This window comes from Nycticebus coucang, chromosome 12 (genome assembly GCF_027406575.1).
Source record: "Nycticebus coucang isolate mNycCou1 chromosome 12, mNycCou1.pri, whole genome shotgun sequence".
Classification (NCBI taxonomy): Eukaryota; Metazoa; Chordata; class Mammalia; order Primates; family Lorisidae; genus Nycticebus; species Nycticebus coucang.
This window is the reverse complement of record NC_069791.1, coordinates 35,069,629-35,097,414: the sequence shown is the minus strand read 5'-3', so window position 1 is coordinate 35,097,414 and position 27,786 is coordinate 35,069,629. Positions and strand designations below refer to the sequence as shown.

The 27,786-nt window shown below is 40.9% G+C and overlaps 1 protein-coding gene across 1 annotated transcript in view; it reads left to right on the top strand.

Annotated features, from left to right (window-relative positions):
• Positions 1–12,116: 12,116 nt before the first annotated feature.
• Positions 12,117–27,786, top strand: part of IRAG2 (inositol 1,4,5-triphosphate receptor associated 2) — a 97,833-nt gene continuing 82,163 nt past the window's right edge. The window contains 8 exon segments of the mRNA XM_053554358.1: positions 12,117–12,690; positions 13,775–13,888; positions 16,825–17,005; positions 19,652–19,734; positions 19,818–19,896; positions 21,846–22,004; positions 24,270–24,387; positions 27,043–27,093. Of these exon segments, the coding sequence (XP_053410333.1) occupies positions 12,117–12,690; positions 13,775–13,888; positions 16,825–17,005; positions 19,652–19,734; positions 19,818–19,896; positions 21,846–22,004; positions 24,270–24,387; positions 27,043–27,093 (1,359 nt within the window).

Here is a 27,786-nt window from a genome sequence, read left to right as displayed (position 1 = left end):
CAAAACAAAACAAAAGTTAAAGAATGGAAGTTTGTAGAGTTTTTTCTTCTTTTGATCAAATCTCTTTCTTTGAATTAGTTGCATATTTTTTACCAGAAGGAAATGCTACATGCAGTTTAAAAATAAAGACAAAATATTAATAATTAAGGGAGATGTTAGGTCCTTTGTGTAATGTAAGAATCTCTGAGTGTGTATCAGTCAAAATCCTTTAGGCTATCCTCCTGCCTCAGCCTGCAAAGTAGCTGGACCTACAGGCACATGCCACCACACCTGGTTAATTTTTCTGGGTTTTAGTAGAAATGAGGTCTGGATATGTTGTCCAGGCTGGTTTCAAACTTCTGGCCTCAAGTGATTCCCCCTTCGTTGGCTTCCTCAGATGCTGGGATTCTGTGCCTGAGTCTCCATGGCCTCATTAAGTGGGTTTGAGAAACACTGACAACAACAAAGTATATTTGACCATGCACATCCTGGAAGTGGAGTCCACTATCTGGTTTCTAATAGTGGCTTTAAACTGTAATACCCTCCCACTCCCATTTATATTCGATTGGATAAAATAACTTCCTTGGATCAACCAAAGATCTATCCTAGCGATCCAACATATATTTAAGCTACTAGCTTGATAATCTAACATTGATTATCTGCGTTACAGAGAATGGGACTTTTTATTTAAATACAGTAGAACCTCTTAAAGTTGAGCACCCAAGGGACTGTAACAAATTGGTCAACATTCATAGGTGGTTAACATAAGGAACTAGGCCTACTGCACTGTTACACACACATGGTGCATGTCCGGTCTACAAAAATAAGGTCAACTTAAGGAGGTGGTCAATGTAAGGAGCTGGTCATCTCTGGAGGTTCTACTGTTTTTTGCCTGTTTACATGATAAGATTTAATTTCCTTGAAATGCCATTTGAAGAGTGGGATAGGTATCCTTTACACTCAGGGTCTCTAGTTGCTTCCAGGTTACTCAGTGAGTAACAACTGTGTTGTTGCCAACTCTACCTACAGCGTAGCGTGTCTAAGACATGAGCCCCTATCTTGACTTTCTTTCTGTCAAGTCTGCATTTGGTCTCTTTGTACTGTTTCCCTTGCTAACTAAACATATGTTCAGAGTTGGGAAAACTGTTTCTGTAGAGACTGCAAGTTTCTGGAAGCTTGGGGGCAGGTTCGGGGGTCACCAGCGTTTGTGTCCGAGGTCTGCCCTTTTCCTTGTGGGCAGAGCCCAGCACTGTGGGTGTTTTGTGAGAACCATCATGAGGGAAAGATTCAATAAATCATGAAATAAAGTGTTAGTGCATTTCACTGCAGATCTGCTGGCATTTATCGTTCAAGTTATTCCCTTGACTGCTCTGCGAAGTGTCAGGTGTGATACACTCCTTTAAAGCAGGAAGGAAGAGTCGGATTTGCCCGACAGGTGATACGGTCCAGTAAATTCAGAATTTGAATATTATTTCTGGCTCTGCCACTGGCTTCCCTTATGACTAGGAGGGAAATCTCTCTGGGTGTTGCTGGTTTCGGTATCTGTGGATTGATAAGCAGACAAGCCTGATGTTTCTATAGTGCATTTCATGGGAAGGTAGACCTCAATCTAATGAAAGGAATAGGCTAATTGGTCCTTTCATTCTAGGTGCTATCTGGTGCTTTAAGAGGACAGCTATCTAGTACCAGATAAATGAAAGGAGTTTCAGACAGTGCATGGTACTACCTGACATTACTAGTGCACAGAATGTGCCGTGAGGTTCTGTGGGCTACACATGTATTATTCAATCCCTGCAGCGTACCCAGGAAGTAGCTGCACGGTACCTATGCAACCTTACAGACAGAGAAACTGAGGCACAGAGACTTAAGCAATTTGTCCAAGGTCACAAAGCCAGTAAGCAGCAGAGCTGGGATTTGAACTCAGATCATTTAAACTTGGAGCCCCAACCCTTGACTACTTCACTCCCCTGGTGACAGTAATGATGACCACAAGAATCGGAGCATATATCCAAATCTAGGACATTCCAAAAATAGATTTTCTGAGCACCCTAGGCAGAGCAGGCGAGAGAGAAAATAGAGGAGGAGGAGGAGGGTCACCTGTGCCGACGTCTGGGCAGCACATAGACAGTTTGACAACAAAATACGCCAGTTTGGGGGCATGGGGCTGTGTGTGCAGGCCCCCCGTTCCTGGCTTGCTTTTTTGTTTTCTGGTAAATTTCGTTCTGTTCTGGTTTTAAGGTCTCTGTCTCAGCAGAACAGCATTTCCTTATCTGGGAAATGGCACTGTGGGGGATTTCATTCATTTATGAATCTGGCCATCCAAACTCACATTTTTTTGCCCTGTTCCACATCCGCCCATCTATCTCCCTGTTCTAGCAGACTCCTTAGCCAGGGATGCCGAAAGAAGCTCTGTCTCCCCACTGCGCTATTTCTCTCTCTCTCAAGTGCACAGCTTTACCCTCCAGCTATCCAAAATGTTTTAGTATTTAAAGCCCAGCAATGAGGGCTGGGCGTGGTGGTGGCTCATGCCTGTAATCTTAGCACCACTCTGAGAGGCCAAGGTGGGAGGATTGCTTGGGCTCAGGAGTTCCAGAACAGCCTGAGCAAGAGCAAGATTCTAGTCTCTACTAAAAATAAAAAAATTAGGTGAGCATGGAGGTGAGTCCCTGTGGTTCCAGCTAATTGGGAGGCTGAGGCAGGAGGATCACTTGAACCCATTAGTTTGATGTTCTTGTGGGCTAGGCTGACACCATGGCACTCTATTCAAGGCAACAGAGCGAGACTCTTGTCTCAAAAAATAAAAAATTTTAAAAAGCCCAGCATTGTTCTACTTTCTTTATACTTTTTCTTTTTTTTTTTTTTTTTTTTTTTTTTTTTTGTGGTTTTTGGCCGGGGCTGGGTTTGAACCTGCCACCTCCGGCATATGGGACTCGTGCCCTACTCCTTGAGCCACAGGCGCCACCCTCTTTATACTTTTTAATCTACATTGAATTTACCCTATCCTGACCTCCCCACGAGGTTTAATTTATGGACCACTCATGTACATCTTTGCTTAATTATTATTATTATTATTATTAATTTTTTGTTTTTTATTTTTATTTTTACATATACATGTGTTTATTAGGTTTCCATATTTTGCCTTACAAAATTAAAGAGGCTTAAAATTTGATAACCATAACAATGTTTAAGATAAGGACTAGAAACAAAAACCTTGTAAAAAATGAACGAACATAAATACATTCAGAAAAAAATCAGAGAATTGCTGCATCGAAATATTAAGCAATAATAATAATAATGCAAAGAAAGTAACATTCACATTGTCAAATAAGAGTATGTCTATTATAGACTGCTTTGACTCTGAGATTCAGTATGGAGTCATCAGTAAACTTCTTATTTTTTTAAGTCTCAAAAAATAGACAATATTTATAAATAAAAGTAAAAGATAAAAACAGATCATGCCAAATCCTATAGACAATAAAAAAAGAAGAAATACTTCAAAGTCATTCTACTTAATCTGGGTTATTATTATTATTATTTTTTTTTGTGTAGAGACAGAGTCTCACTTTATCACCCTTGGTAGAGTGCTGTGGCATCACAGCTCACAGCAACCTCCAACTCCTGAGCTTGGGTGATTCTCTTGCCTCAGCCTCCCGAGTAGCTGGGACTACAGGCACCCGCCACAACACTCGGCTATTTTTTTGTTACAGTTTGGCTGGGGTTGGGTTTGAGCCCGCCACCCTTGGTATATGGGGCCCTACCCACTGAGCCACAGGTGCCTCCCCTTTGTTTAATTATTATACTTTACATAATCTATATATTGTATCTTCCAAACAAGATATGGTCCCATAAAGGGCAGGGACAATATCATCAATGTTTTAAAAACCACTTAACCCAATAGAAACTTGTGAAATTTAATTTAAAAAATGACTTTTTCTGAGATTATGAGAGATTATGTAGTATTTGGGGTGAGCTTTATTTCATTGTTCTTACTAGGGTGGGAAGGGCACCAAACAACACCTGTCCCCAAAGCTGTCGGCCCCCACCCTCCTGCATGTCTTTCTTGCACCGCTGCTCTTATTCCCCGGGGCTGGACGCCAGGCAGCTGCAGCTGATCAGTGAATTCCCGCTTCCCCACCTTTTATCTTTCACTCACCCAAGCTGCCCTGTAGACGTCAGTTCCGCCCATGTCAGCTGACTTGTAGGCCTCTGAGCAATTCCCAGTGTCAGAAGATGGTCCTTGGAGTGCTGGTAAAGTGAAAATAAGGTGGTGAGTTTTTCCCAAGTTAATAATTAAATTTTGGCTGATGATGGCTCTTAGTCCGGTAAGGCCCAGAAATTACTGCCCTAAACAACACATTAAAAAAAGCCATCTCAGATGTAAGCTGCCTTGTGCCTTCACCCCAACTTCAACCACAAAGTCCCCAAGGCAAATGAGACAAACCTCCAATATCAGTCTACACTAGAGGTTCAGTGGAGTTAACTGTAAACTCAAAACAAGTCTAGAAAAGAAAGCCACTGAAAAAATAGGGGACAAAAGACAGGCAGCGGAGAGTTATAAAACTGGGTTCTCTGAAAGCTGTGCTGCTACCACAGCCAATCCCAGAAGTGTTTTCAAAGAGGATTTTGGATGCTTAAAGTCCTTAGTGGTGTTTGTAGCTTGGTCATTTGGAATGTATGTTAGCAGAAAGCAGAGATGTGTAATAGTTTTGTTGACTGTAAAAACATGGGAGCACCTGAATTCTTGGAGTTAGAGATTCTTCTCTGGTCTCTGAGAAGAAAACCCGACTTCATCTAATAAGAAGTGAAACAGCAGAATACATTCTCAGAAGCATATGTGTAACTCTGCTATTTCAGGAATTGTTCCAATAAGAGATGTTTATAATAAGCTTGGTATGACCTAACTAAGAAGCTTAATATAACAAGGTTAAGTACATGATGGGAGGAGAGGGCTCTAGTCTATAGCAGCTTACGTTTATTAATAACCAGAAAGGTTGCAGATGACAGATTTCCCTGAGCATTTACTAAATCCGGGACTTGGGGTTTGCAACTCATTTTGATTAACAGCTGCTATCGTCTACCCTAGAAAGGTCAGGAAAAAGTGTTGTTATTTTATCACATAAAATGCTAGTCATAAAGAGACTGAAAATAGTTAAACCTGGCCATTATAAAATTCTCTGGTTAAATGGAAAACCATGCTGGGCCCTCCCACTGAGCTCCCTGAAGATGGGTTTCCTGGGAACGTCTTAGTGAACAGATGATTCTTCTTATGTTTTGATGAGGAGTTTGGTGGCATCTAATCATTAGGAAGAGCTGTTTTGGCAAAAGGGACCCTTTGTTTATCTATACCTATCTAGTGATCTATCTACACACATTTAAATATTTTTTCATACATTAATTAAGGATTTTACATTAATTAAACGTACCAACTGGATCTAGGTAAGTCATGAAAGATTTGTCTAGTTTTCATAGTCAAGTACTGAATAATTTAAAACATAAGCCTACCTGGCAGTGCATGGTGGCTCACACCTGTAATCCTAGCACTCTGGGAGGCTGAGGTGGGTGGATTGCCCTGAGCTCAGCCGTTCAAAACCAGCCTGAGCCACAGTGAGACCCCCATCTCTACCAAAAGAAAAAGCCAGGCGTTGTGGTGGGCACCTGTAGTCCCAGCTACTTGGGAGGCTGAGGCAAGATAATCACCTACGCCCAAGAGTTGGAGGTTGCTATGAGCTGTGATGCCACAGAACTCTACCCAGGGCCACACAGTGAGACTCTGTCTCAATAAAAATAAATAAATACATAAAAGAAAAAATTAAAAAAAAAAACTTCAAACTCAGACAATTGAAAGCAAAATTCTAAAAAAAAAAAAAAAGCCTACCTGATTTAAGGTTTCAAACTTCCATGTTCAAGAAATAATCCATTAAAAGGAGGAAAAATATGGTAAAGAAAAAGAATGCTAAAGGAAAGATAATTGCATTGCCAACATAATCTTTTTTGATGCAGAGGGCTTTCTAAAGAGGTTTTTGTATCATCCTGAAATCTGTCAACTTTTTCAAGGATGCTACTTTTGTATCAAGGATGCTACTTTTGTACCTGTGTATAAATCTTATCCCCTCCAGATCCCCAAGTGAGGCTCCTCAACCGAATCCAAACTTCACAGAACAAAATCTTTTTAATAAAGGGTTTTGTTCTGTGAAGTTTGGAGTCAGTCAAATGGCCCCACTCAAAAGACCCAGAAGGCCACGTGGGGCCCGGAGGCCATGGGTTCCCCACTCTGCTGGTAGAAGTTGCCTAGGATCAGAGGCTTGGAAATATTGCCTCATAGTTTTGTGTCAGGCAGATGGTTGAAAAATGTTGATTCAAGCGTTTTTACTATATACAACAAGATGATTGAGGCAATAGGAATGAACTAAGGTTTTATCATCAAGAACAGTGAAGCTCATTCAATCAACAGGAGGACTTAAAAAAGAAATAAGATGGGCGGCGCCTGTGGCTCAGCGGGTAGGGCGCTGGTCCCATATGCCAGAGGTGGCGGGTTCAAACCCAGCCCCGGCCAAAAAAAAAAAAAAAAAGAAATAAGATTAGTGAACTCAGGGTTACGGGAAATCCCTAACATCATTGTACTTTACGCTTAGCTCATGTAGAAATTCTTCTAGCATATTCATAGTTCTACTTTAAAATGTTCTGCTTCTAGCCCTTGCTTTAGCCTAACAATTAGTATAGCATTATGCCCCTGTGTTTTCCCCTGTACTCCCAAATTAGGATAATTTCCTACATATGTATTATAGCCTGTCCTAGTTCTTGGCTCTGTAATTATTTGTGGGCTTTAGCGGGGGCAGCAGATGTAGCTAATAAAAACACAAGCAGCCTGGTGAAGTTTGAATTTCAAGTACAAAACAAATAATTTTCTAGTATGTTTCATACAACATTTGGAACAGACTTATGCTAAAAAAAAGTTATTGTTTATTTGAAGTTAAAATTGTATTGGGAATATCAAATGGGAATTAATCAACACTTGAGTGCAAATATGGAAGTAAACGTTCATGAAATCAAGCTGGGGGCAGCGCCTGTGGCTCAAAGGAGTAGAGCACCGGCCCCATATGCCGGAGGTGGTGGGTTCAAACTCAGCCCCGGCCAAAAACTGCAAAAAAAAAAAAAAAATCAAGCTGGGGGAGTGGGTGGGGGGATGAGTAAATGCACACCCCTGGCTCAGGACACACTTACAACTTTGACTTAATCTGTACAACAAGCAAAGCAGGTAAACAAAACGTGGCTACCTCCCAATATTCTGAAATTAAATAAAAAGATTAAAAGATAAAAAATAAAACTACCATATGATCTAAAAACAAATGTTTATGGGGCCTCCTGGTTTAATCTGGCAACTCTGCCATCTTGCTTGTTCGTATCTGTATCTTGCAGGTACAGATGACAAATTTCAGGAGAGCAGACACTTGTTTTTTTGTTTGTTTTGTAACAGAGTCTTATTTTGTTGCTCTTGGTAGAGTGCGGTTGCATCATAGCTCACAGCAACCTCAAACTCATGGGCTCAAGTGATCCTCTCCCCTCAGCCTCCTGAGTAGCTGGAACGGCAGGTGCCTGCTACATAAAACACCTGGCTAGTTTTTCTATTTTTAGTAGATACAGGGGTTTCGCTCCTGATCAGGCTGGTCTTGAACTCCTAAGCTCAGGCGATCCGCCAGCCTGGGCCTCCCTGAGTGCTGGGATTACGGGTGGGAGCCACTGCGCTGGGTCTACATACCGTTGTGTTCGTCATTGTACTCTCAGAATCTGCACAGGGCTTAGCACTTAGTAGGTATTTACTAAATATTGGTTGACGGCCTAAAAGCCTGGATATTAAAAGTATGTGAAATGCAACTGAAGCCCTTCTTGCCATTGGGATTTCTGAAAGTGCACCATCTGTACACGGTAAATATTCAATCAGTGAGAACAGGTAGGTAAGGGGGAAGTTCCTTTTAAAAGACTCCAAGTAACCGATTCTGCTAGTACAATTCACTTTCAGTTTTTAAGTTTCAGCTAATGCTTTTTCAGAGGCAGTTACTGTGCACAGCAAGTTAGACTTGTATTTTTAAGTATTCTAACAGATTGCAGCTAATCTTTTCTACCAGGATCTAAAACTAAAAAAAGAGGCGAAGAGGTTTGGACAGAATAGAGAGGTAATATTTTCAAGTCATATATAGAGAAGGTGGCATAAATTTTGAAATCTTTCTCCCTTCTTATTTATTTTACTCCCACAAATGTTCTGCTTTCTATTAGAAAAAGCAAAATAAGGTAAATGCAAAATAAGTTAATCTTGTGAAGTTTTGACAGCTCATCAAGAGCCGATACCTTATATGTGTTCTTTTTTGTTGTTGAGACAGAATCTCTGTCATGCATGCTAGAGTGTCATTGCCTCAGCCTAGCTCACAGCAACCTCAAACTCTGGAGTTTAAGCAATCCTCCTGCCTCAGCCTCCCCAGTAGCTGGGACTATAGGTGAATGCCACCATGCCTGACGAATTGTAGAGATGGGGGTCTTGCTCTTGCTCAGAGTGGTCTTGAACTCCTGAGCATGGACGATCCTCCTGCCTTGGCCTCCCAGCATACTAGGATTACAGGCATGAGTCACTACGCCCTGCAAGTGTACCCTTTATAAGGTTTAGCTTATCAGCCATCACCAAGCAGGGCTCACTTAGTCATAGAAGTTGAGAAGACAGATGGTGAAGGAGAAAAATGCCTCAGAAAAGCAAATAGAAATATGTGTCTTATACTAGAAACATTAACCCAGGTCAGTTACAAATGCCTACAAAACAAGGCCTCTCTCTGCGGTTTGAACGGCATCCCACGTCATTGCTCAGTGACATGGGTAGACAGGGTTTAGGAGTCTGAGGTTCCAGTTTCTGGCCTCTATTAATCTCGTATCCACCTTGTGCCCCAATCCTCTGGCTCTAGAAGAGAGAAACAGTCAACTCACACTGGAAACACTGTTACTTAACAGTCTTTAATACGACCCTTGGCTTGACATGGGGAAGCCAGACAGGTTCCTGCTAGGTCGCTTCCATAGTCAGATTTGGAACACATCATGTTCATGAGCAAATTCTCCTTTGTTATTACCACAACTTCACTTCCACCCTCCCACTGGAACAATTGAGTAGCTCTTGTTTGAATAAGGAGGGTAATTCTCCAGAAAAAGTGATGGCTGAATATCACTGGGAGCCAAAAATCATAGCAGCTGGGGGACACATCCACAAGCCTGGTAATTATAGGTATTCTATATAATTACAGGTTAGCACTTGTGCCAACAATAATAAACATCTAGAAAAGAATCTCATGGCCTTTGAATACAAGAATTAAAAGTATTTTTGAGGAGACAACATGCACACACACTTGAAAAAATCCAATAATAAAAGATGACATTTAATTAAATGACAAGATACACAATATTTTGATAATTCTAGGAACTATCAGAAAGAATTGAGTCTAGTGACTATAAACTGATTTCAGAATTGCAGTAGAGGAATGTGCTTTAGGCTTCACAGTAAAAGATACGACTTGACTAGATGGAAAAGAAGGTCTCGTCAGGAAACAACATAAAAGTTCAGAGAAGGTCACTGATGGAACCTTCATTGGCTGGAGCTCATGGTCATTCTAGGAGAGTAAGACAAAGCCAGATTGAGAGGATTTTGATTATCATCATCATCTTCCAGTCTTTCTAGATACGCCTTTCAAAAATAGCTTTTAAAATGCCCATACTGGGTGGTGCCTGTGGCTCAAGGAGTAGGGCGCCGGTCCCATATGCTGGAGGTGGCAGGTTCAAACCCAGCCCCGGCCAAAAACCACAAAAAATAAAAAAATAAAAAATAAAAATAAAATGCCCATACTTTTTGTTCTTACTGAATTTTTAAAAATATGGAAAATTTTGTCAAGGTCCTAAAGATCATAACTTTCAAAACTAATATTTTCACAACTATCCAATGATTGTAACACTTTGCCTAGACTTGCATTTTAAATTTTACTAGTTTAGGCAAAAGATTGGATTTTTTATTTTATTTTATTTTTTTGTTGTTGAGACACAGTCCTACCCTATGCCCCTGAGCAGAGTGCAGTGGCTTCATAGCTCACTGCAATCTCAGACTCGGGCTGTGGCCATCCCTCTGCCTCAGCCTCCAGAAGCTGCTGGGATTACAGGCGCTCGCTGTGGTGCTGGGCTGGGTTTTTCCATTTTTTTTATGAGTTGGGTCTCACTCTTGCTCAGGCGAGTCTGGAACTCCTAAGCTCAAGCAGTTCTCCCTCCTCAGCCTCCCATAGTGCTGGGATTACAAGTATGAACCACTGCACCGGCAAGTGTTGGATTTATTTTCAGATTTTCTGTCTGTCTTTTTTTTTTTTTTTTGAGACAGTCTCAAGCTGTCATCCTGGGTAGAGTGCTGTGGCATCACAGCTCACAGCAACCTCCAACTCTGGGGCTTAAGCAATTCTCTTGCCTCAGCCTCCCAAGTAGCTGGGACTACAGGCACCTGCCAACAATGCAGTTGTCATTATTGCTCAGCAGACCCGGGTCGGGTTTAAACCTGCCACCCTAGGTGTATGTGGCCAGCGCCCTTGCTGACTAAGCTACAGGTGCCACCTGTTTTTAGATTTTCTAATTACTGTCTTATAAGAGGTGAGATCATGCTTTTTTTTAAGGCATATATCTTGCTGTGCAATAAAACTGTGCTGGAGTTGAGTTAGAATTGTGACGATAGCACATTACTTGACCTCTTTGAGTCTCAATTGCTTTATCTGTAAAACAGGAAACATTTCTATATATTTGATAGAGTTTGTGTGAAATTTAGACCTAATTAAGAAAATCACCTAATATGGTGCATATTTGGTAAATTTTCTTTTTTTCTTTCTTTTTTTTTTTTTTTTGTAGAGACAGAGTCTCACTTTATAGCCCTCGGTAGAGTGCCGTGGCCTCACCCAGCTCACAGCAACCTCCAACTCCTGGGCTTAAGCGATTCTCTTGCCTCAGCCTCCCAAGTAGCTGGGACTACAGGCGCCCGCCACAATGCCCGGCTATTTTTTGGTTGCAGTTTGGCCGGGGCGGGTTTGAACCCGCCACCCTTGGTATATGGGGCCGGCGCCCTACCGACTGAGCCATAGGCTCAGTATTTAGGCTTTATATTCTCAATACATGAGAACCAGAGCAGTTTCAATAATAGATACTCAGGGTGCATCTTACAAGGGTATATGTGAATCCTAGTAAATGTGGAATGTAAAGGTCTTAGCAAAATAACTAAGAAAATGCTACAAAAGCTATGTTAACTAATGTGATGAAAATGTGTCAAACGATCTATGAACCAAGTGTATGGTGCACCACGATCATACTAATGTACACAGCTATGGTTTAATAAAAAAAAAAAATAGATACTCATACGGGGACCTGTTAGCACCATCAAATTTGACATGTTATTATGAATGAAAAGCAACCTGGAGTGTAGCTTCTGGGGGTGGGCATGGTGGCTCAGGCCTGTAATCCCAACCCTGAGAGGTCAAGGCAGGAGGATCTCTTGAGCTCAGGAGTTCGAGACCAGCCTGAGCAAGACTCCATCTCTACTAAAAATAGGAAAATTTGCTGGGTGTTGTGTCAGGACCTGTAGTCCCAGTTACTTGTGGGGTTGAGACGGGAGGATTGCTTGAACCTAGGAGATTGAGGTTGCTGTGGGCTACACTGATGCCACAGCACTCTATCCTCAGGCAATGGAATGAGACTGTTTCAAAGAGAGTGTAGCTTCTACAGCTGGACAGCCTGGATCTGTTTGAGTCTGGGTGCTGGCACTTATGTGGGGTGACTTGGCTTTGTCTCTTATTCTTTCTATGCCTGGGGATGAATGAAAGTTGATGGGTATAAAGAGCTTAACACTATGCCTGGCACATGTAAATCTTTTATATTGGTTAATTATCCTTTTCTGGCAATTTGAGTGCCAACGTTAAATGCATGGAAAGCTGTTTAAGACAATCGAAGATCTGGTCTTGAGAGTTGATTCAGGGATAAATTTCCAGTTGATAAATTATTGCTAGGACGATGTTAACTTTTACATATGCATCTACTTTTGCCCGGACTTTAGCTGCTTCATCTGTGTAATTGCTGCAAAGCCAACAATGGCCTCAGCAGGGAAGGCACCTGAGAAGCGGCATAACCCAGTGGAAAGCATTTGTAGAAAAATCAGAGCCATCCAAAGGAGAGAAACAATTTCAAATCCAATCCAACAGATAATCAAATACCAATCCAGCAGTTTTGATAGTCCACAAGCCAACACCAAGAAAAATTTTGAAGAGGTACTGAGGAAAATGGCGGCTGCTCACATTCCTGTGCCTGACTCTAATTTGTCAAGTTCTGGGAAGGTTGATGCCTCCATTTCATCTCCTCAAATAACATCTCCAAGACTCCCATCCATTCCCCACCTCCGCTCCCTTGAGACTGGGACATACCCTGTTGTTTTCACAAGTTCTGAGAACATCTCAAAGCCAAGGTCAGAGAGCAAGAAGAATTACACACCTTTGATGTCACAGATCAGGAAAGGGGGGTTCTTCTCTAGCAAGGATTTGAATAACTATTGTAGAGAAAATAATTCTAGTGCCTCCACACTTGACTTTAATTTCAACTCTGGTCAAAGCTCTGAATGTTTTGATCCTTGGGATTCAGTGGTGAAGAAATTATCTCTGAATGAAGATGGTAAGTGTTCACTTTTTAATGTTTGTTCTTCCAGTAGACCAATAAGCATATCTCGTTTCTGCATTTAAAATACTAGAACTAAAAAAACAAATGTACATTATCGACCTTTGGATGGAGGCATCCATCTTTCTCATTCTGTTTTAAGCATATTTGTTTCCTTTCTCTGCCTTTCTTAAAAGAAAATCTTATGTGTAAAATATAAGGATTTTTGATGCTTCCAATTAAAAATTTGATAGACGTTCTGGATCCTATTTATTATCATCATCATGTGGTATTTTTCTACTGACCCAAAAACAAATTTTGTCAGCCCAAATTAGAATGTCACCGTGGGAATACATAGATTCAGGGGAGTTAAAATTCCTGTAGTTCTCAGGTGTATTGCCAGAATGACCATTTTAGTATTCCTTTGTATAAGAGTCAAACAAACATGTAATAAAATGTGGCTTCCAGTGCAGGCACCAAGGACATAGGCCAGGGGAGCATGTGTATTTTGTAGGCCAAATGAAATGTAGGGAACTCTACTTAGAAGACTGCGAGAGGCCCATGCGTAATAGCCACTGAAAAATAAAACAATGTAAAATGACACAATTTACAAAGGTGAGGTGGCTCATGTCTGTAATCCTTGTACTCAGAAAGGCTGAGGTGGGAGAATCACTTGAGGCCAGGAGTTGAAGGCTAGCCTGAGCAAGCGTGAAACCCTCTCTCTACAAAAAGAAAGAAAAAATAATTAGCCAGGCATGATGCTGCATGCCTGTTGTCACAGCTACTCAGGAGGCTAAGGAGGGAGGATCACATAAGCCTAGGAGTTTGAGGCTGCTGTGAGCTATGAGGATGCTACTCCACTCTAGTTAGGGCAACAGAGCAAAACTCTGTCTCAACAAAACCTCAAGAACTTGTAAAAGAAAAACTGAATACTAGACCTTTTAAGAAGATGTTTACTTCTTGGTCAATTTAAGTGAAGAGACCAGTATTGTGGGTGACTATTCAAGTAAATTTTCTTTGTTAAAGTTAAACAACAACAATAACAAAAGAAATTACTGTGGCACAGGATAGCATCTGGATTTGCAAATTTTTTTTCTAATAGGATGGAAACAAGGAGCCAGTGTTGGCAAAGAAGATATAACAGACAGCGTTAGCAGGGCCTATGAAGAAGAGGTGCTCACAAGTATTTTTAATGAATGTGACACAAAACACAAAGGTAAGTTGACAACATCTGCTTTTCATTGCTTGGTGGTACTAACCAAGTCATCTTTCTATTGGGAGAGAAAAGGAAATGGATTTGGGATAGGGGGTGCCTCTGTATCTGTGTATACACACGTGGATGTGACCTAATTTAGGGAAGAGATTGGTGGTTTAGAGCTTATTTCTTTATAAACTCTTTGTACTTATTTTGCATATATATATATATATATATATATATATATATATATATTTTTTTTTTTTTTTTTTTTTTGCAGTTTTTTGGCCGGGGCTGGGTTTGAACCTGCCACCTCTGGCATATGGGGCCGGCGCCCTACTCCTCTGAGCCACAGGCACCACCCTATTTTGCATATTTTAACAGTGGCTTGAATGATTTTATTGAGTTTAGCAGCTGACTCACCAGTTCTTTTTTTTTTTTTTTTTTGCTGACTCACCAGTTCTAATTATTGATTGGAACTACTTGTCAGGTGTTTCCCCCATTAAGAAGTATATGTTTTTAAATCTATAAAACCACTATACAAGTTTAACTCAAAATTTTTAGTTAATTTTAGATTTTTCACTTCTATATTTTTTAGAGATGTGTCTTTTTAAAAATTTCCACAAGCAATTTTTAGTATGCGAATGGTTCACACTCATTGTAATAGAATTATTGCTAAGCAGAAAGAAGAGGAAAAAAACATTTTTCAGTAATCCTATTTCCCTGGGTAACCATTGTTAGTGATTTGCTACTATCTTTACACACTTTCCTTTGTTAATATGTTTGAACACATATCTGGGCACCCCATGGCTCAGTCAAGACATAAATTAACCATCACAAAAGACCTTTCTAGTTTTGAAGTATCTGATAGAGGGTTAGAGCTTTTTGTGGAGGAAATGAGATATATTCTTATTGGTTTTCTAGGTTTCGTAGCAGTTTTACAAATGAAGAATAACCTTTCTTTTTTTTTTTTTTTTTGTAGAGACAGAGTCTCACTTTATGGCCCTCAGTAGAGTGCCGTGGCCTCACACAGCTCATAGCAACCTCCAACTCCTGGGCTTAAGCGATTCTCTTGCCTCAGCCTCCTGAGTAGCTGGGACTACAGGCGCCTGCCACAACGCCCGGCTATTTTTTGGTTGCAGTTTGGCAGGGGCTGGGTTTGAACCCACCACCCTCGGTATATGGGGCCGGCGCCTTACCAACTGAGCCACAGGTGCCGCCCAAGAATAACCTTTCTAAAGAATTTTATTAGTAATTTTATTTCTCTTTCCAATCCTTACTATCACATCTAAATGACATGCTATTTTACCTTAATATTCCCTTTAAAGTTATTCAGTCTCTTTTACAACTATCTCTTCATTCTAGTTATGACACTTTCTTTTTTTTCTTTTTCTTTTTTTTTTTTTGTAGCATGGTCTGTCCTTACTTTTCAAAAGAAAACCCTTCCCTCTTGTATCCATCCTATCAACATCCTACTTATTTTCCCCTCTTCCTGGCAAGCAACTAGCTCAAGGCAGGCTTTACTTGGGAGTAAAAGAGAAGTGTTATCTAAATTAAATTAAATTAAATTAAATTTTTTTGAGGCAGAGTCTTATTCTGTCATCCTGTATGTAGTAACGTGATATCATCATAGCTTACAGGAACTTCAGTCTCTTGGGCTCAAGATATTCTCTTGCCTCAGCCTCCCAACTAGCTGGGACTACAGGCACCTGCCCCATCGCCTGGCTTAGTTGTTCTATTTTTAGTAGACACAGGGTCTTGCTTTTGCTCAGGCTGGTCTCAAACTCCTGAGTTCAAGCAATCCACCTGTCTTGGCCTCCCAGAGTGTTAAGATTACAGGTATGAGCCGCTGTGCCTGGCCGAGAAGTCCTATTTTTAAAGATTAGTATGCTGATTACTAACATAGTTTAGATGATTTTAATTTCTGGATGTGATTGTAGGACTGGTTGTGTCTAAGAATGGACTCCTCCCCCCTGCAAAACAAGGGTCAAAGTTTTTACTTGAGACTGAAATTTTATCTAGAGCCAAAGAAAAACTTGCTTCACCAAATGCTTCATAAGAAAAGAATGAAAGAAAAATGAAGTTTCATTTTGGCCACCTCCAATAAGTAGTTATTGAGTACATATGTTGATATTTAAACCTCACAACTCTATATAATGTCACCATTCACATCTTACAAAGAAACTGAGGCTCAGATTTTTTTCCCCAAAGCCACACAGCTGGTAATCATCAGAGCCAAGAGTTGACACTGGGTCCATTAGATTCTAGTTCAAGGCCAGTGGTCTGCTATACCATGCCAGCTTGACAGGACTGTGAGGGTTACATGACATGTTTCTCTAGGAGCCAGGAGACATGAAAGAGTTTAAGGACCACACTTGTTAAAAGCATATCTTGGGGCGGGGCACGGCACAGTGGCTCACACCTATAACCCTAGCACTCTGGGAGGCTGAGGCAGGTAGATTGCTTGATCTCAGGAGTTTGAGACCAGCCTGAGCAAAAGTGAGACCCTGTCTCTATTAAAAATAGAAAAACTAGCCAGGTGTTGTGGGTTCCTGTAGTCCCAGCTCCTCAGGAGGTTGAGGCAAGAGGATCACTTGAGCCCAAGAGTTTGAGGTTGCTGCGAGTTACGATGCCACGCACTCTACCCAGGACAACAGAGTGTGAGACTCTGTCACAGGAAGGAAAGGAAGGAAGGTACAAAGATAAGGTTGGTTCTCAAAGTGTGTCCACTCCCTTCTATCAGCATTACTGGGAACCCTGTGAGAATGCAAATCACTAGGCTTCACCCAGATCTACTGAATCTGTGTGGCAGGGCCCAGCAGCATGGCCAACATCATTCAGGTGCTGCTGCTGTAGGCTAATTGCAGCAATCCATGTATCTTTAGAGAAAGTGTATCTTTGGAAACAGGCAGATTTTTGTCATCCTTGAAAACTAATTTAACTTTCTTCTTCCTAAGGTTCAGTAGGAGTGGCCAAAATAATGAATTATCTGAGACAAACAAGCAGCCAAGACTCAGAACACAGTGGCCTTGAAGAGCTGTGGAATGTGCTTGACCCTGAGAAGAGAGACCCCCATGTGGATCTGGAAACTTTCCGGGCCATCATGAAAGAATGGATGGCTTCCTGTAGAAACAAATGGTACTCAGAGTGCTCGTGGGGTGCATTTAAGGTTCAGTGTGTAATTAGATTATGACTGATGTGAATCACCATTCCTTGTATTGATGGGCATGCTGCAATTATTAGCCTGCATTAGCAGCACCTGCTTGCTGGGCCCTGCCACACAGATTCAGTGGATCTGGGATGAAGCCGGTTATTTGCATTCTAATAAGTTTCCCAGTAATGCTGTAAGAAGGGAGTAAACACACTTTGAGAACCACTGCTCTAACATGTTAATTCTGATAACATTCATTTCTTTGTTTTTTTTAGTTTAGTTTAGTTTTTTTTATTTTTTGTTTGGTAGAGACAGAGTCTCACTTTACCGCCCTCGGTAGAGTGCTATGACGTCACAGGACTCACAGCAACCTCTGGCTCTTGGACTTTCACAATTCTCCTGCCTCAGCCTCATGAGCAGCTGGGACTACAGGCGCCCGCCACAACGCCCGGCTATTTTTTGGTTGCAGTTTGGCCGGGGCTGGGTTTGAACCTGCCACCCTCGGTATTTGGGGCTGGCGCCCTACTCACTGAGCCACAGGTGCCACCCTAGTTTTTTTTTGCAGTTTTTGGCCGGGGCTGGGTTTGAACCTGCCACGTCCCACATATGGGGCTGGCGCCCTACTCCTTTGAGCCACAGGGGCTGCCCTAGTTTTGTTTTTTTTGAGACAGAGTCTCACTTGGTCACCCTTGGTAGAGTGCTGTGGCATCTTAGCTTACAGCAACCTCAAATTCTTCAGTTCAAGTGATTCTCTTGCCTCAGCTTCCCAGGTATCTGAGACTACAGGCACCCGCCACAATGCTCGGCTATTTTTTTTAGAGACGCGAGCTCTTGCTCTTGCTTAGGCTGGTCTCGAACTCGCGAGCTCAGGCAATCCACCCACCTCAGCCTCCCAAGTGCTGGGATTACAGGCATGAGCCGCCGCACCTGGCCTGGAAGCATATATTATTATGTTCTCACAAAGAACTGAGCTGGCATTATAGTCAGTGGGGTAGTGTGGCCAGTCAGTGAATGTAATTTGGAAACAAATGTAGGAAAATTAAGGAGAAAAAGAAAAGATAATGTAATGGGGTAAGGCATGGCACGCACGGTCCCAGGTGTCCCTGGCAGATAGGGGAGATATGTACCTTCTTTCCCAGGAAACCTAATTCCTGCCTCCAACTCAACCACCAACATCCTAGAGATTTGCTTAAAGAAAATATCAAGCCCAAAGGATGGAAAAACTTATTAGATTTCTGGCAGGGTTAGTGTGTATAGGTGACTAAGAAAATACAGCTGAAGGCTGGGCGTGGTGGCTCACGCCTATAATCCTAGCAGTCTGGGAGGCCAAGGCAGTCGATTGATTGAGCTTGCAAGTTTGAGACCAGCCTGAGCAGGACTGAGACCCCATCTCTACTAAAAAATGAAAAACTGAGGCAAAAGGATCGCTTGAACCCCAGAGTTTGAGGTTGCTGTGAGCTATGATGCCACTGCCCTCAACCCAGGGTGACAGAGTAAGACTCTGTGTCAAAAAAAAAAAAAAGAAAGAAAATATGGCTGAAATGGTCTTTGTCATACAAAGTTTAATCATGAAGGCAAGATAAATATATAAAAATATAGTCTTATTAGTAATTGAAAAATGCAAGTAAAGAGAATGTATTCTTTTTGCCCGTGAGTCTAACAGAGATTTAAAAGAATGACTATATGTTGTGGTTGGGGAAAAGGTGGATAAATAAGCCCTCTTATATATTGATACTAGTTCAAGTTGGCATAGTTTTCTTTTTTTTTTTGAGACAGAGTCTCACTATGTTGCCCTCGGTAGAGTGCGGAGGCTCATGGCAACCTCAAACTCTTAAGGGCTTAAGCAATTCTCTTGCCTCAGCCTCCCAAGTAGCTGGGACTATAGGTGCCCACCACAATCACAATGCCCAGCTATTTTTTTGTTGTAGTTGTCATTGTTGTTTGGCAGGCCCAGGCTGGGTTTAAACCTGTCAGCCCCAGTGTATGTGGCCAGCGCTCTAGCCACTGAGCTATAGGCACTGAGCCAAGTTGGCATAGTTTTTTAAAAAGTAATTTAAGAATAGTATCAAATCCTTAAAAATATGTAATCTCTTTGAACAACGATGTAACTTCAAGAAAAATAATTATATGTTCTAATGTTTATGTAGAAAGTAGATTCTGATAGTGAAAAATAGAAACAACTTAAATGTATAAAAATAAACATTTGGACAATTAAATTATAGTACTTCCATACACTGGCATCCTTAATAGTTATTCAAAATAATAATTAGATAAATGGTCATATGTACTGATTTCAAATAAATATTCTCTATATGTAATGTAACTGTTTTTGTCAAGGAAAAAGTTGGGAAGAATATATGCCAAAATGATTATCTTCACATGATAATTTTTGTTTGTTTGTTTTGAGACAGTCTCACTCTGTTGCCCAGGCTAGAGTGCAGTGGCATCATAGCTCACAGCAACCTCAAACTCCTGGGCTCCAGCGATCCTCCTGCCTCAGCCTCCTGAGTAGCTGGGCGCACAGGCTCCTGCCACCACTCTTGGCTAATTTTTCTATTTTTAGTAGAGACCAAGGTCTGGTCTGGCAAAGATTCCTAGCTCAAGCTTTTGTTTTATTTTGTTTTTGGCTACAGGGAAGGAATGAGCAGGGGATTGAGCAGCAGCATTGATGATTCTGTTTTTGAACAACTGGACAGCATAAAATCAAGTGGAGCAAGTAAATGTTTCTTCAGGATTGTTCTGCCACTTTCTTAGGGTTTGGAGGAAGCGGCTTGTTCATAACACTTTTATGTGTTTCAGTTAAGATGACCACAGGTATGACAGAGTCTATGGCAAGGAGCTTCGAGGCTTTGGGTGGAGACCTGTCTAAAGGAGTCTTGTAAGCGTCCTTACTTTAACTCTTCCTCAAGTATCTCACCCTTCCTTATTTATTTTTGTTTATTTCACAAATCTATGTAATTCAGTTATGATAAAGTCACTTAGCTCTTTTTCCTTTTTGTAGTAGAACTAATGCAATTGATTTTAACTTCTTGACTATTCTATGCCATCTGCATTAGAATCAGTTTCACTTGGAACACGAATTCTTTTAAGATAGAGTCTCACTATATGGCCCTGAGTAGAGTGCTGTGGTGTCACAGCTCACAGCAACCTCAAGCTCTTGTGCTTAAGCGATTCTCTTACTTCAGCCTCCCAAGTAGCTGGGACTACAGGTGCCGGCCATAACGTCCAGCTTTTTTTTGGTTGTAGTCGTCATTGTTCTTTAGCAGGCTGGGGCCAGGTTTGAACCCGCCAGTTCGAGGGTATGTGGCTGGCACCCTAACCACTGAGCTATAGACACGGAGCCAAAACACAAATTCTTATAGAAACTAGTAATCCCAAATCATTAGCTCCCTTATGGGACCTTCTCCTTCATCAACTGCCTGTGTTTTCTACAGAAAATGGGTTTAGTATTTGTGGCTCAAGCGGCTAAGGCGCCAGCCACATACACCTGAGCTGGCGGGTTCAAATCCAGCCTGGGCCCGCCAAACAACAATGATGGCTGCAACCAAAAAATAGCCAGGCGTTGTGGCGGGTGCCTATAGTCCCAGCTACTTGGGAGGCTGGGACAAAAGAATCGCTTGAGCCCAGGAGTTGGAGGTTGCTGTGAGCTGTGGTGCCATAGCACTCTACCCAGGGCAACAGCTTGAGGCTCTGTCTCAAAAAAAAAAAAAAAAGGAAAGAAAATGTGTTCTGGTTGAAGTAGGGTTATGCTATTGACCTCAAGTTCTTTTGGAGATGATTTTAAAGCACTTCTTTAGTAGAACCTTACAGGCCTAAATAAGACAAGCTGTTTTCCACTAAATTTGTAAGTTTCATGTTTTGTTTTGAGTCTCACATTGTCAGCCTGGGTTGTCACCCTATGGCATCACAGCTCACAGCAACCTCAAACTTTTGGGTTCAATTGATCCTCTTGTCTTAGCCTCCCAAGTAGCTGGGACTACAGGTATCTGCCACAATGCCCAGCTAGTTTTTCTATTTTCAATAGAGACAGGGTCTTGCTCTTGCTCAGGCTGTCGTCAAACTCCTGAGCTCAAGTAATCTACCTGCCTCAGCCTCCCAAAGTGCTATGGTTACAGGCGTGAGGCACCGGGCCTGGTAATTTGTAAGTTTTCGATGTTAAAGAGAGGTGTATCTGCTTGTTCCTTATTTTATCTTTGCCACTTCATGTTGTCCCAATGTGGGCTAAGCATTGGGAAAAGATAGTAACACAGAAAAGGAGCCCCAAGATGCCACGGAACAGTCCAGACACTCAGCAGTTTCATGAACTAGTGTCAGGACCAGAGCGATGCTCACAGGGATAAACAAGTCATACAAGCATCAGGAAAGATGAGGACTAAATCACGAGCCACAGTGACAGACGGGAGACTCCAGGCATTGTTCCCTGAAGGCCTAGTGAAATTTGCCAAGATCCCTCGACTCAAAGAGTGTTGTGTTCATTTCAGGATCTCCCATAGCCCAGACGGAAATAGGAAGCCTTCAGGGTAGAAGGAGGCAAATACTATGAGTGAAGTGGAAAGGAATAAACAAAGGCTGTGGAAGTTGATTTCACAACTGGAAATGGTGAAGACCAGGCCATTTTGGGGAAAAAAAAAAATCTTTGCTGTTGTAATACACGCTTGCATAAATGTTTGTTGTAGAAGTAATTTATGTGTATGATGACAGATGAGGGTAAAGTGGAAAAATCTCACAAGAATATTGAAGCCTCTTTGGGCTTAACCCTATGCCTTCTTTTGATTGGAAGGGATTGGGGATGTTGAAGATTATTCTCATTCATTCTTTCACCTGCAGAGAGGTGTCCGATTGGATTGCCTGTGTCGCGGACTTCCATTTCCACAAGCAGAAATTGGAAGAGGAAAATAATAAGATAAAGTTGGCGTTAGAAACTTTGGAGGAAACTAACAGCCAGTTGTCAGAGGACTGCGCAGGACTGCGCCTTCAGATTAAAAGGTGAGCCACAGGGGGGCACTGCCTGCTGGGAGCTTTCAGTTCTCTTTTAAATCTTTTCCTTTTTTAATTGAGATATTCACATAGCAAAAATTCATTCTTTTAAATTCTACCATTCATTGTTTTTAAGTATAGTCTCAAGGCCATACAATCATCATTATCCAATTTTACATTTTCTTTTTTTTTTTGCAGTTTTTGGCTGGCACCGGGTTTGAACCTGCCACCTCCGGCATATGGGGCCCGTGCCGTACTCCTTTGAGCCACAGGCACCACCCCCCAATTTTACATTTTCATCACCCCATCCCTACCAGCAGCCACTCCCTGTTTCCCACTCCCACCCCCAGGCCCTGGAAACCACTATTGTACGTTCTGTTCTATAGATCCGCCTATTCCAGACACTTCATAAATGTGGGATTATGTAATATGTGGCCTTTTGTGTCTGGCGTATTTCACTTGCGTAATGTTTTTAAATGGTTTGTCCATGTTGTAGTAAGTATATTACCACCTCATTTCTTTTTATGGCTGAATAAATGTGGACATTTGGGTTGTATCTACTTTTTGGCTGTGTCTGTCTTTTTGGCTATCGTGAATAGTGCTGCTGTGAACATTTGTGCCCTAGTTTTGAGTGGACATAGGTTTCACCTAAAGCATTCTCACCCTCAAAAAATTTGGCCTTGTCCAGTCTAGCATCTAAACCTATCTTATAGTCAAAAATGCTTATCACAAGTTCTCTCCATTCCACAGCAAGCTTATTTATTATTTAATTGAAGTGTAACAATTCAAAGTTTCTTTAACAAAACTGCTTTGGGTGAATGTGCTGGGCAGGATTTTTTGTTTGCAAGTGCTCAAAGCTGATTCTGGTTAATTTGGGGTATCAAGAGATACTATATTAGAAAGGAATTGAGTAAATCACAAAATGGACAGAAAGCCTGGAGAATGTGGATTGGCAACCAGAGTGTCATTAACTAGAAAATTAGACCATGCACCATCCTCTTTTCTCCTTCCCCTAATCCTTCATGAAGAGCCTCGGTCTCCTTTGGACTATCACAGTACTTTTCTGGTACTGCGCAGTGATCCTGCTGTATCTAATTTGTCTTTCACATTAACTGTGAGCTTGTGGATGGGAGGAATTAAGTCTTATTCATTCTGGTTACCCTAGTATTTAGCGGATCTTCTACCATAGAGAAAGTAGGGGTTGGAGAAGGGGAGAATAGAGGGGAAAAGCAACAAATATATTCCTGAAGCTGAAAATGTGGAGGGCCCTTTGAAATCCATCATTGACCAAATCACGTAGCTCTTTCCTCCTACTAAAAAGATGTAACATGAGTTCATATTCCTTTCAGTTGTCTACCAACCAGCAACCTTTGTTTCTTTTGGTTCCCGGCATACTGTGTTGTACGATGACTATCTTATGCCTTGCTAGAGTCTAAGCTCCAGGCAGTTAGCACTCTTGCACTTGGGTCACTTTGGCCTTTTCAATGCCTAGTACAATGCCTGACACACAGTTAGACCTCGGTAAATATTTATGCAATGCTCAATGTCATTTCTTAGTAATGAAAAAATCGTTATCTTCTTTGAGGTCTTCAGAGAGCAATAGGGGGAGAGAGAAATAGGTAATCCCATGATAAGGATTAGCATAATTCATTTAATCAATTTTCCATTGATGGACATTTAGGTTGTTTCCAATGCTCTGTTATTATAAATAATGCTATCATAAACTTCTTTATAGAATATATCACATAAAGGCTGCTGGCAACTATTTGTTTGGTTGTCATCTCCCTCAGTCCTCTGTAAGCTCTGTGAAGGCAAAGACCACGTCTCTCTTGTCTGCTCTTACAGCCTCCACGCAGAGTTCACATCTAGAATGTAGAATCACTCAATAAATGTTTGTGGAATGCCATTAACTAATATTAACTAATAAGAACTCATGTTACATCTTTTTAGTAGGAGGGAAGAGCTACATGATTCGGTCAATGATGGATTTCAAAGGGCCCTCCACATTTTCAGCTTCAGGAATATATTTGTTGCTTTTCCCCTCTATTCTCCCCTTCTCCAACCCCTACTTTCCTTCCAATTGCTTACAAATTCCTTCCCTTTCCAAGGACTGTGAAAGATCATGGGTGTATTTTTATGATTGTGGGCATCTGGTTTAAGCCTTTCGTGGTTTTTTAACTGGAGTCCAAAAATAGTCCTCGTCTTTACTTAGTGCCTTTGACGGTTATATTTGAGGTTTTGCTCATGGCCTTCTCCCCTCCCCTCCTCCCACAGTGCCCACCAGGCTATTATGAGAACAAATCTGTTAAAAGAAGAACTGGAGGAACTGAAACTAAGCGTGAATGCTTCAGAAGAGCAGAAGGCCATGACGGTAGCCCAGAACAAACAATTAGTAAGTCATCAAGGACTTTGACATTGGCATATACTTTATATAACCAACATGCAAGAGGGCTTATGTGGGGCAAAACTTGTCCTTAGGCTGATAAACTAATTGGTAAAGCCTTAGACGTGTAAAGCCAGGTAGGATAAAAAAATCTGTTTTCCTTTCGAATCAAGATTAAAATTCCTTAGAAGTTTCTCAGTCATGTTCACAATGGTTTGTGAAGATCTACAAACATCTTTGGAATGCCTCCTGAAATTGGTAGGTGAATTCATAAGTCCCTGATTCTAATACTTGAATTAAAAATTTTTTTCTCTAAAAAAAAGTTTTTTCTCTGTCAAATGTTCGTATTTCTCTTAGATTAAAAAATAAATCAACTTCTCTCAGTACTTGCTGGTTGCTGAGAAGCTCCATACCTCATTGCTTACACTGAATGAACACAGGCTTATAACTTAGAGCCAGTCATTTAGACTAAGCTTTAACTCAAACACCAGAGAGGTGACCATTTTTATTGAAAATATTCAACTGTTATCTAGAGCATTAGAAGTGATCTTCAAAGCTCTGATAAATTCTAGCAGTATAAACCATGGTGAGGGACAACTTGAAGTCATTCAGGCTATTCTGTTTCTAAATATCCTTTAGAAAGCTGTTTTCAGAGTCTGTCTATAAGTCATTGGGAGGCTTGGTTTTAGGACTGTTTTAGTCACCTGTGACCTCCCACAACCAGCTTCATTTAGCTTAGCTCTTACCTCAATAATAAAGTGTGGGGACCAGACCATTGAACATTAGGTGCTCTGGGACTCTGCAAGTCTCTATGGGTGCATCATAGGAAAGATTCAGTAGAGGACCCCTGAGGAGCTTCTAACCAGAGGACGTGCAGAGACCAGATCAAGAGCCCACACTTGGCAGTCAGACTGCCTGCATTCACGTCCTCCCTCCAAGGGCGTTGTGAGTTTAGCCCTGCCAGGGACCCACTCTGAGACTCTATGTCTAGATCATAGAGTATTATGGAGATGATGTAGTTGTTGTTAATCTAGTTAAAGAACATAAACTCCATGTCTAAATCATAAGAGTCATATGGAGATGATGTAGTTGATGTAGTTGTTGGATCTCCTAGATCAAATGGAGATGATGTAGTTGCTGTTAACCCCTGAAATTTGAACTTTACCTTAGAAATGCAAACAATGTGACCTAATTATTTATACCTTGATTAATCTGAGATAAAAAAATAAACATAAAAAGTAAAAATATATATTTAAAAAATGGAGATGATGCTACCACCTACCTAGGGCTGGGAGGGGTGAAGACATGGAAGGCATTCAGTGCCTTTGTCTTGTAACATTAAAAGGTTAACTGCTACTGATGAAAGTGTCAAGCCCTAGACGCGCAATCGTAGTCACTTACATTTTGTGATATTTTATAATTTCAAAAGGATTTTTAATGTTTTATTGCACTGGTAGCCATAGAAATTCTATGAGGTAGGAACAGAAGTTGCTACATCTTCGTGTATTTGAAAAAAATTTTAATACAGCGATCAAGTCCAGAGATGTTTTAATCAGTCAATTGGCTAGTAAAGGGTAGAGCAAAATGAACCATCCTGTTGGGTATGTACTTCAAAACATAGTGTGTCCATGATGAAAACAGACAATGTTATTTATCTGTCAATACTTTAAAATTGGTAGAGCTAGAATCAAGCTCTTGTATTCTGATTTTAAGCACATAGGGGTATGTATATGTGCATTTGTCTAATGTCAGTGAAATCCTAAACTGGGATGTTTTCCCTTTGATTTTTATATAATAAAGGTAATACCTGTTTATAAAAATAAGAAAATGCACATTAGCAAAGAAAATAATTCTACAAAATTCTTACTGTGACCGTTTTGGCACATGTCCTAGAACATATTTTTATTCTCGTGGTTCTGAATTTGAGGCTGTTCATTATAAAATAGTTTTTGATGTTCATATGTTGTGGTGATGTTGAATCCGAGAATATCTACCACTTCAGTTAAAAAGCTAAAACTCTGATTTCTTTCTTTTTCTTTCTTTTGAGACAGTCTCACTACCTCACTCTTGGTAGAGTGCTGTGGCATCACAGCTCACAGTAACCTCAAATTCTTGGGCTTAAGCGATTCTCTTGCCTCAGCCTCCCAAGTAGCTGGGACTACAGGTGCCCGCCACAATGCCTGGCTATGTTTTTGTTGCAGTTGTCCTTGTTGTTTAGCAGGCCTGGGCCGGGTTCGAACCCGCCACCCTTGGTGCATGTGGCCAGCGCCATAACCACTGTGGTATGGGCGCCAAGCCTAGAACTCTGATTTCAAAATTCTACTGAAAAAGCCAAGCTTTCAACTACCTGTTATAAATGGATAAATAAATGGCAAAGTAGCAGAGAAAGGAGCCAGCTTGTTCCTTTTTTGGTTTTCATCTTTTCTTTCGTAACTACTACAGTTACATTGAGTCAAGGAGAGGAGTAACTTCTCACAGATCCCCAGGAAACTGCAAGGACAAGAGCGACACCCCCCCACACCGAAAATATTTTCAAATTAGGCTCATTTGTGATATGTGTGTGTCACTTTTAAAATTGATAAAAGGAAAGAATGCCAATAGCTTTGGAGGTATTTTCATAAATGTCTTAAATAATTTTTCATTATTTTTCTCACAATGAATTAGGAGATAGAAAACCGGGCTCTGATTCTTAAGATTCGTATTCTACAGGAAGAGGTATGTGGAAATCATTAAACATGGGGGTAGACAAACATGGATGTCATTTGATCATGGGTTATAACTCTGGATTAAATAAAAAGCATGCAAATACAGGGTGGACATAAAGTTCATGTGTAATTTACTATGTTAAAGTATTTTAAATTGCACGTGAACTTTATGTCCACTCTGTATCGAGGGTCCTGGGGTCCAAAGAGCGGGTTGATTTGTCCAATTGCAAATGAGGAAGGAGGGGGTAGGATTTTTTCTTTTTCCTTTTATTAAGTTGTATCTGGGCAGAGGTATCTTATTACTTTTGAAATCACCCATGGAAAAAGTGGCATTTAAGAAATTCAGATTTAGAATAAAATGAAGTTATTCTATCCAAAAAATATTCAAATCACAAAAGAAAGCATAAATGTGATCTAATAATTTTCCATTATTATTTCATTGAATGAGGTGGCAAAAGTCTTGAGTCTAAAATTCATACTTTAAATACACTGTGAAAGCATGACCTTGGACAGCTATTTATTTTTTTCTGGGGCAGCAATACCTATTTGATACAGTTATTTTGGAATTAACATAATTCATATGAAGCTTTTTGGTAAACAATAATGTACCTTATAAATGTTAGAAAATGTTGGCTCAGTGCCTATAGCTTAGCAGCTAGGGCACCAGCCACGTACACCAGCCACAGGGCTGAAAGGTTCAAAC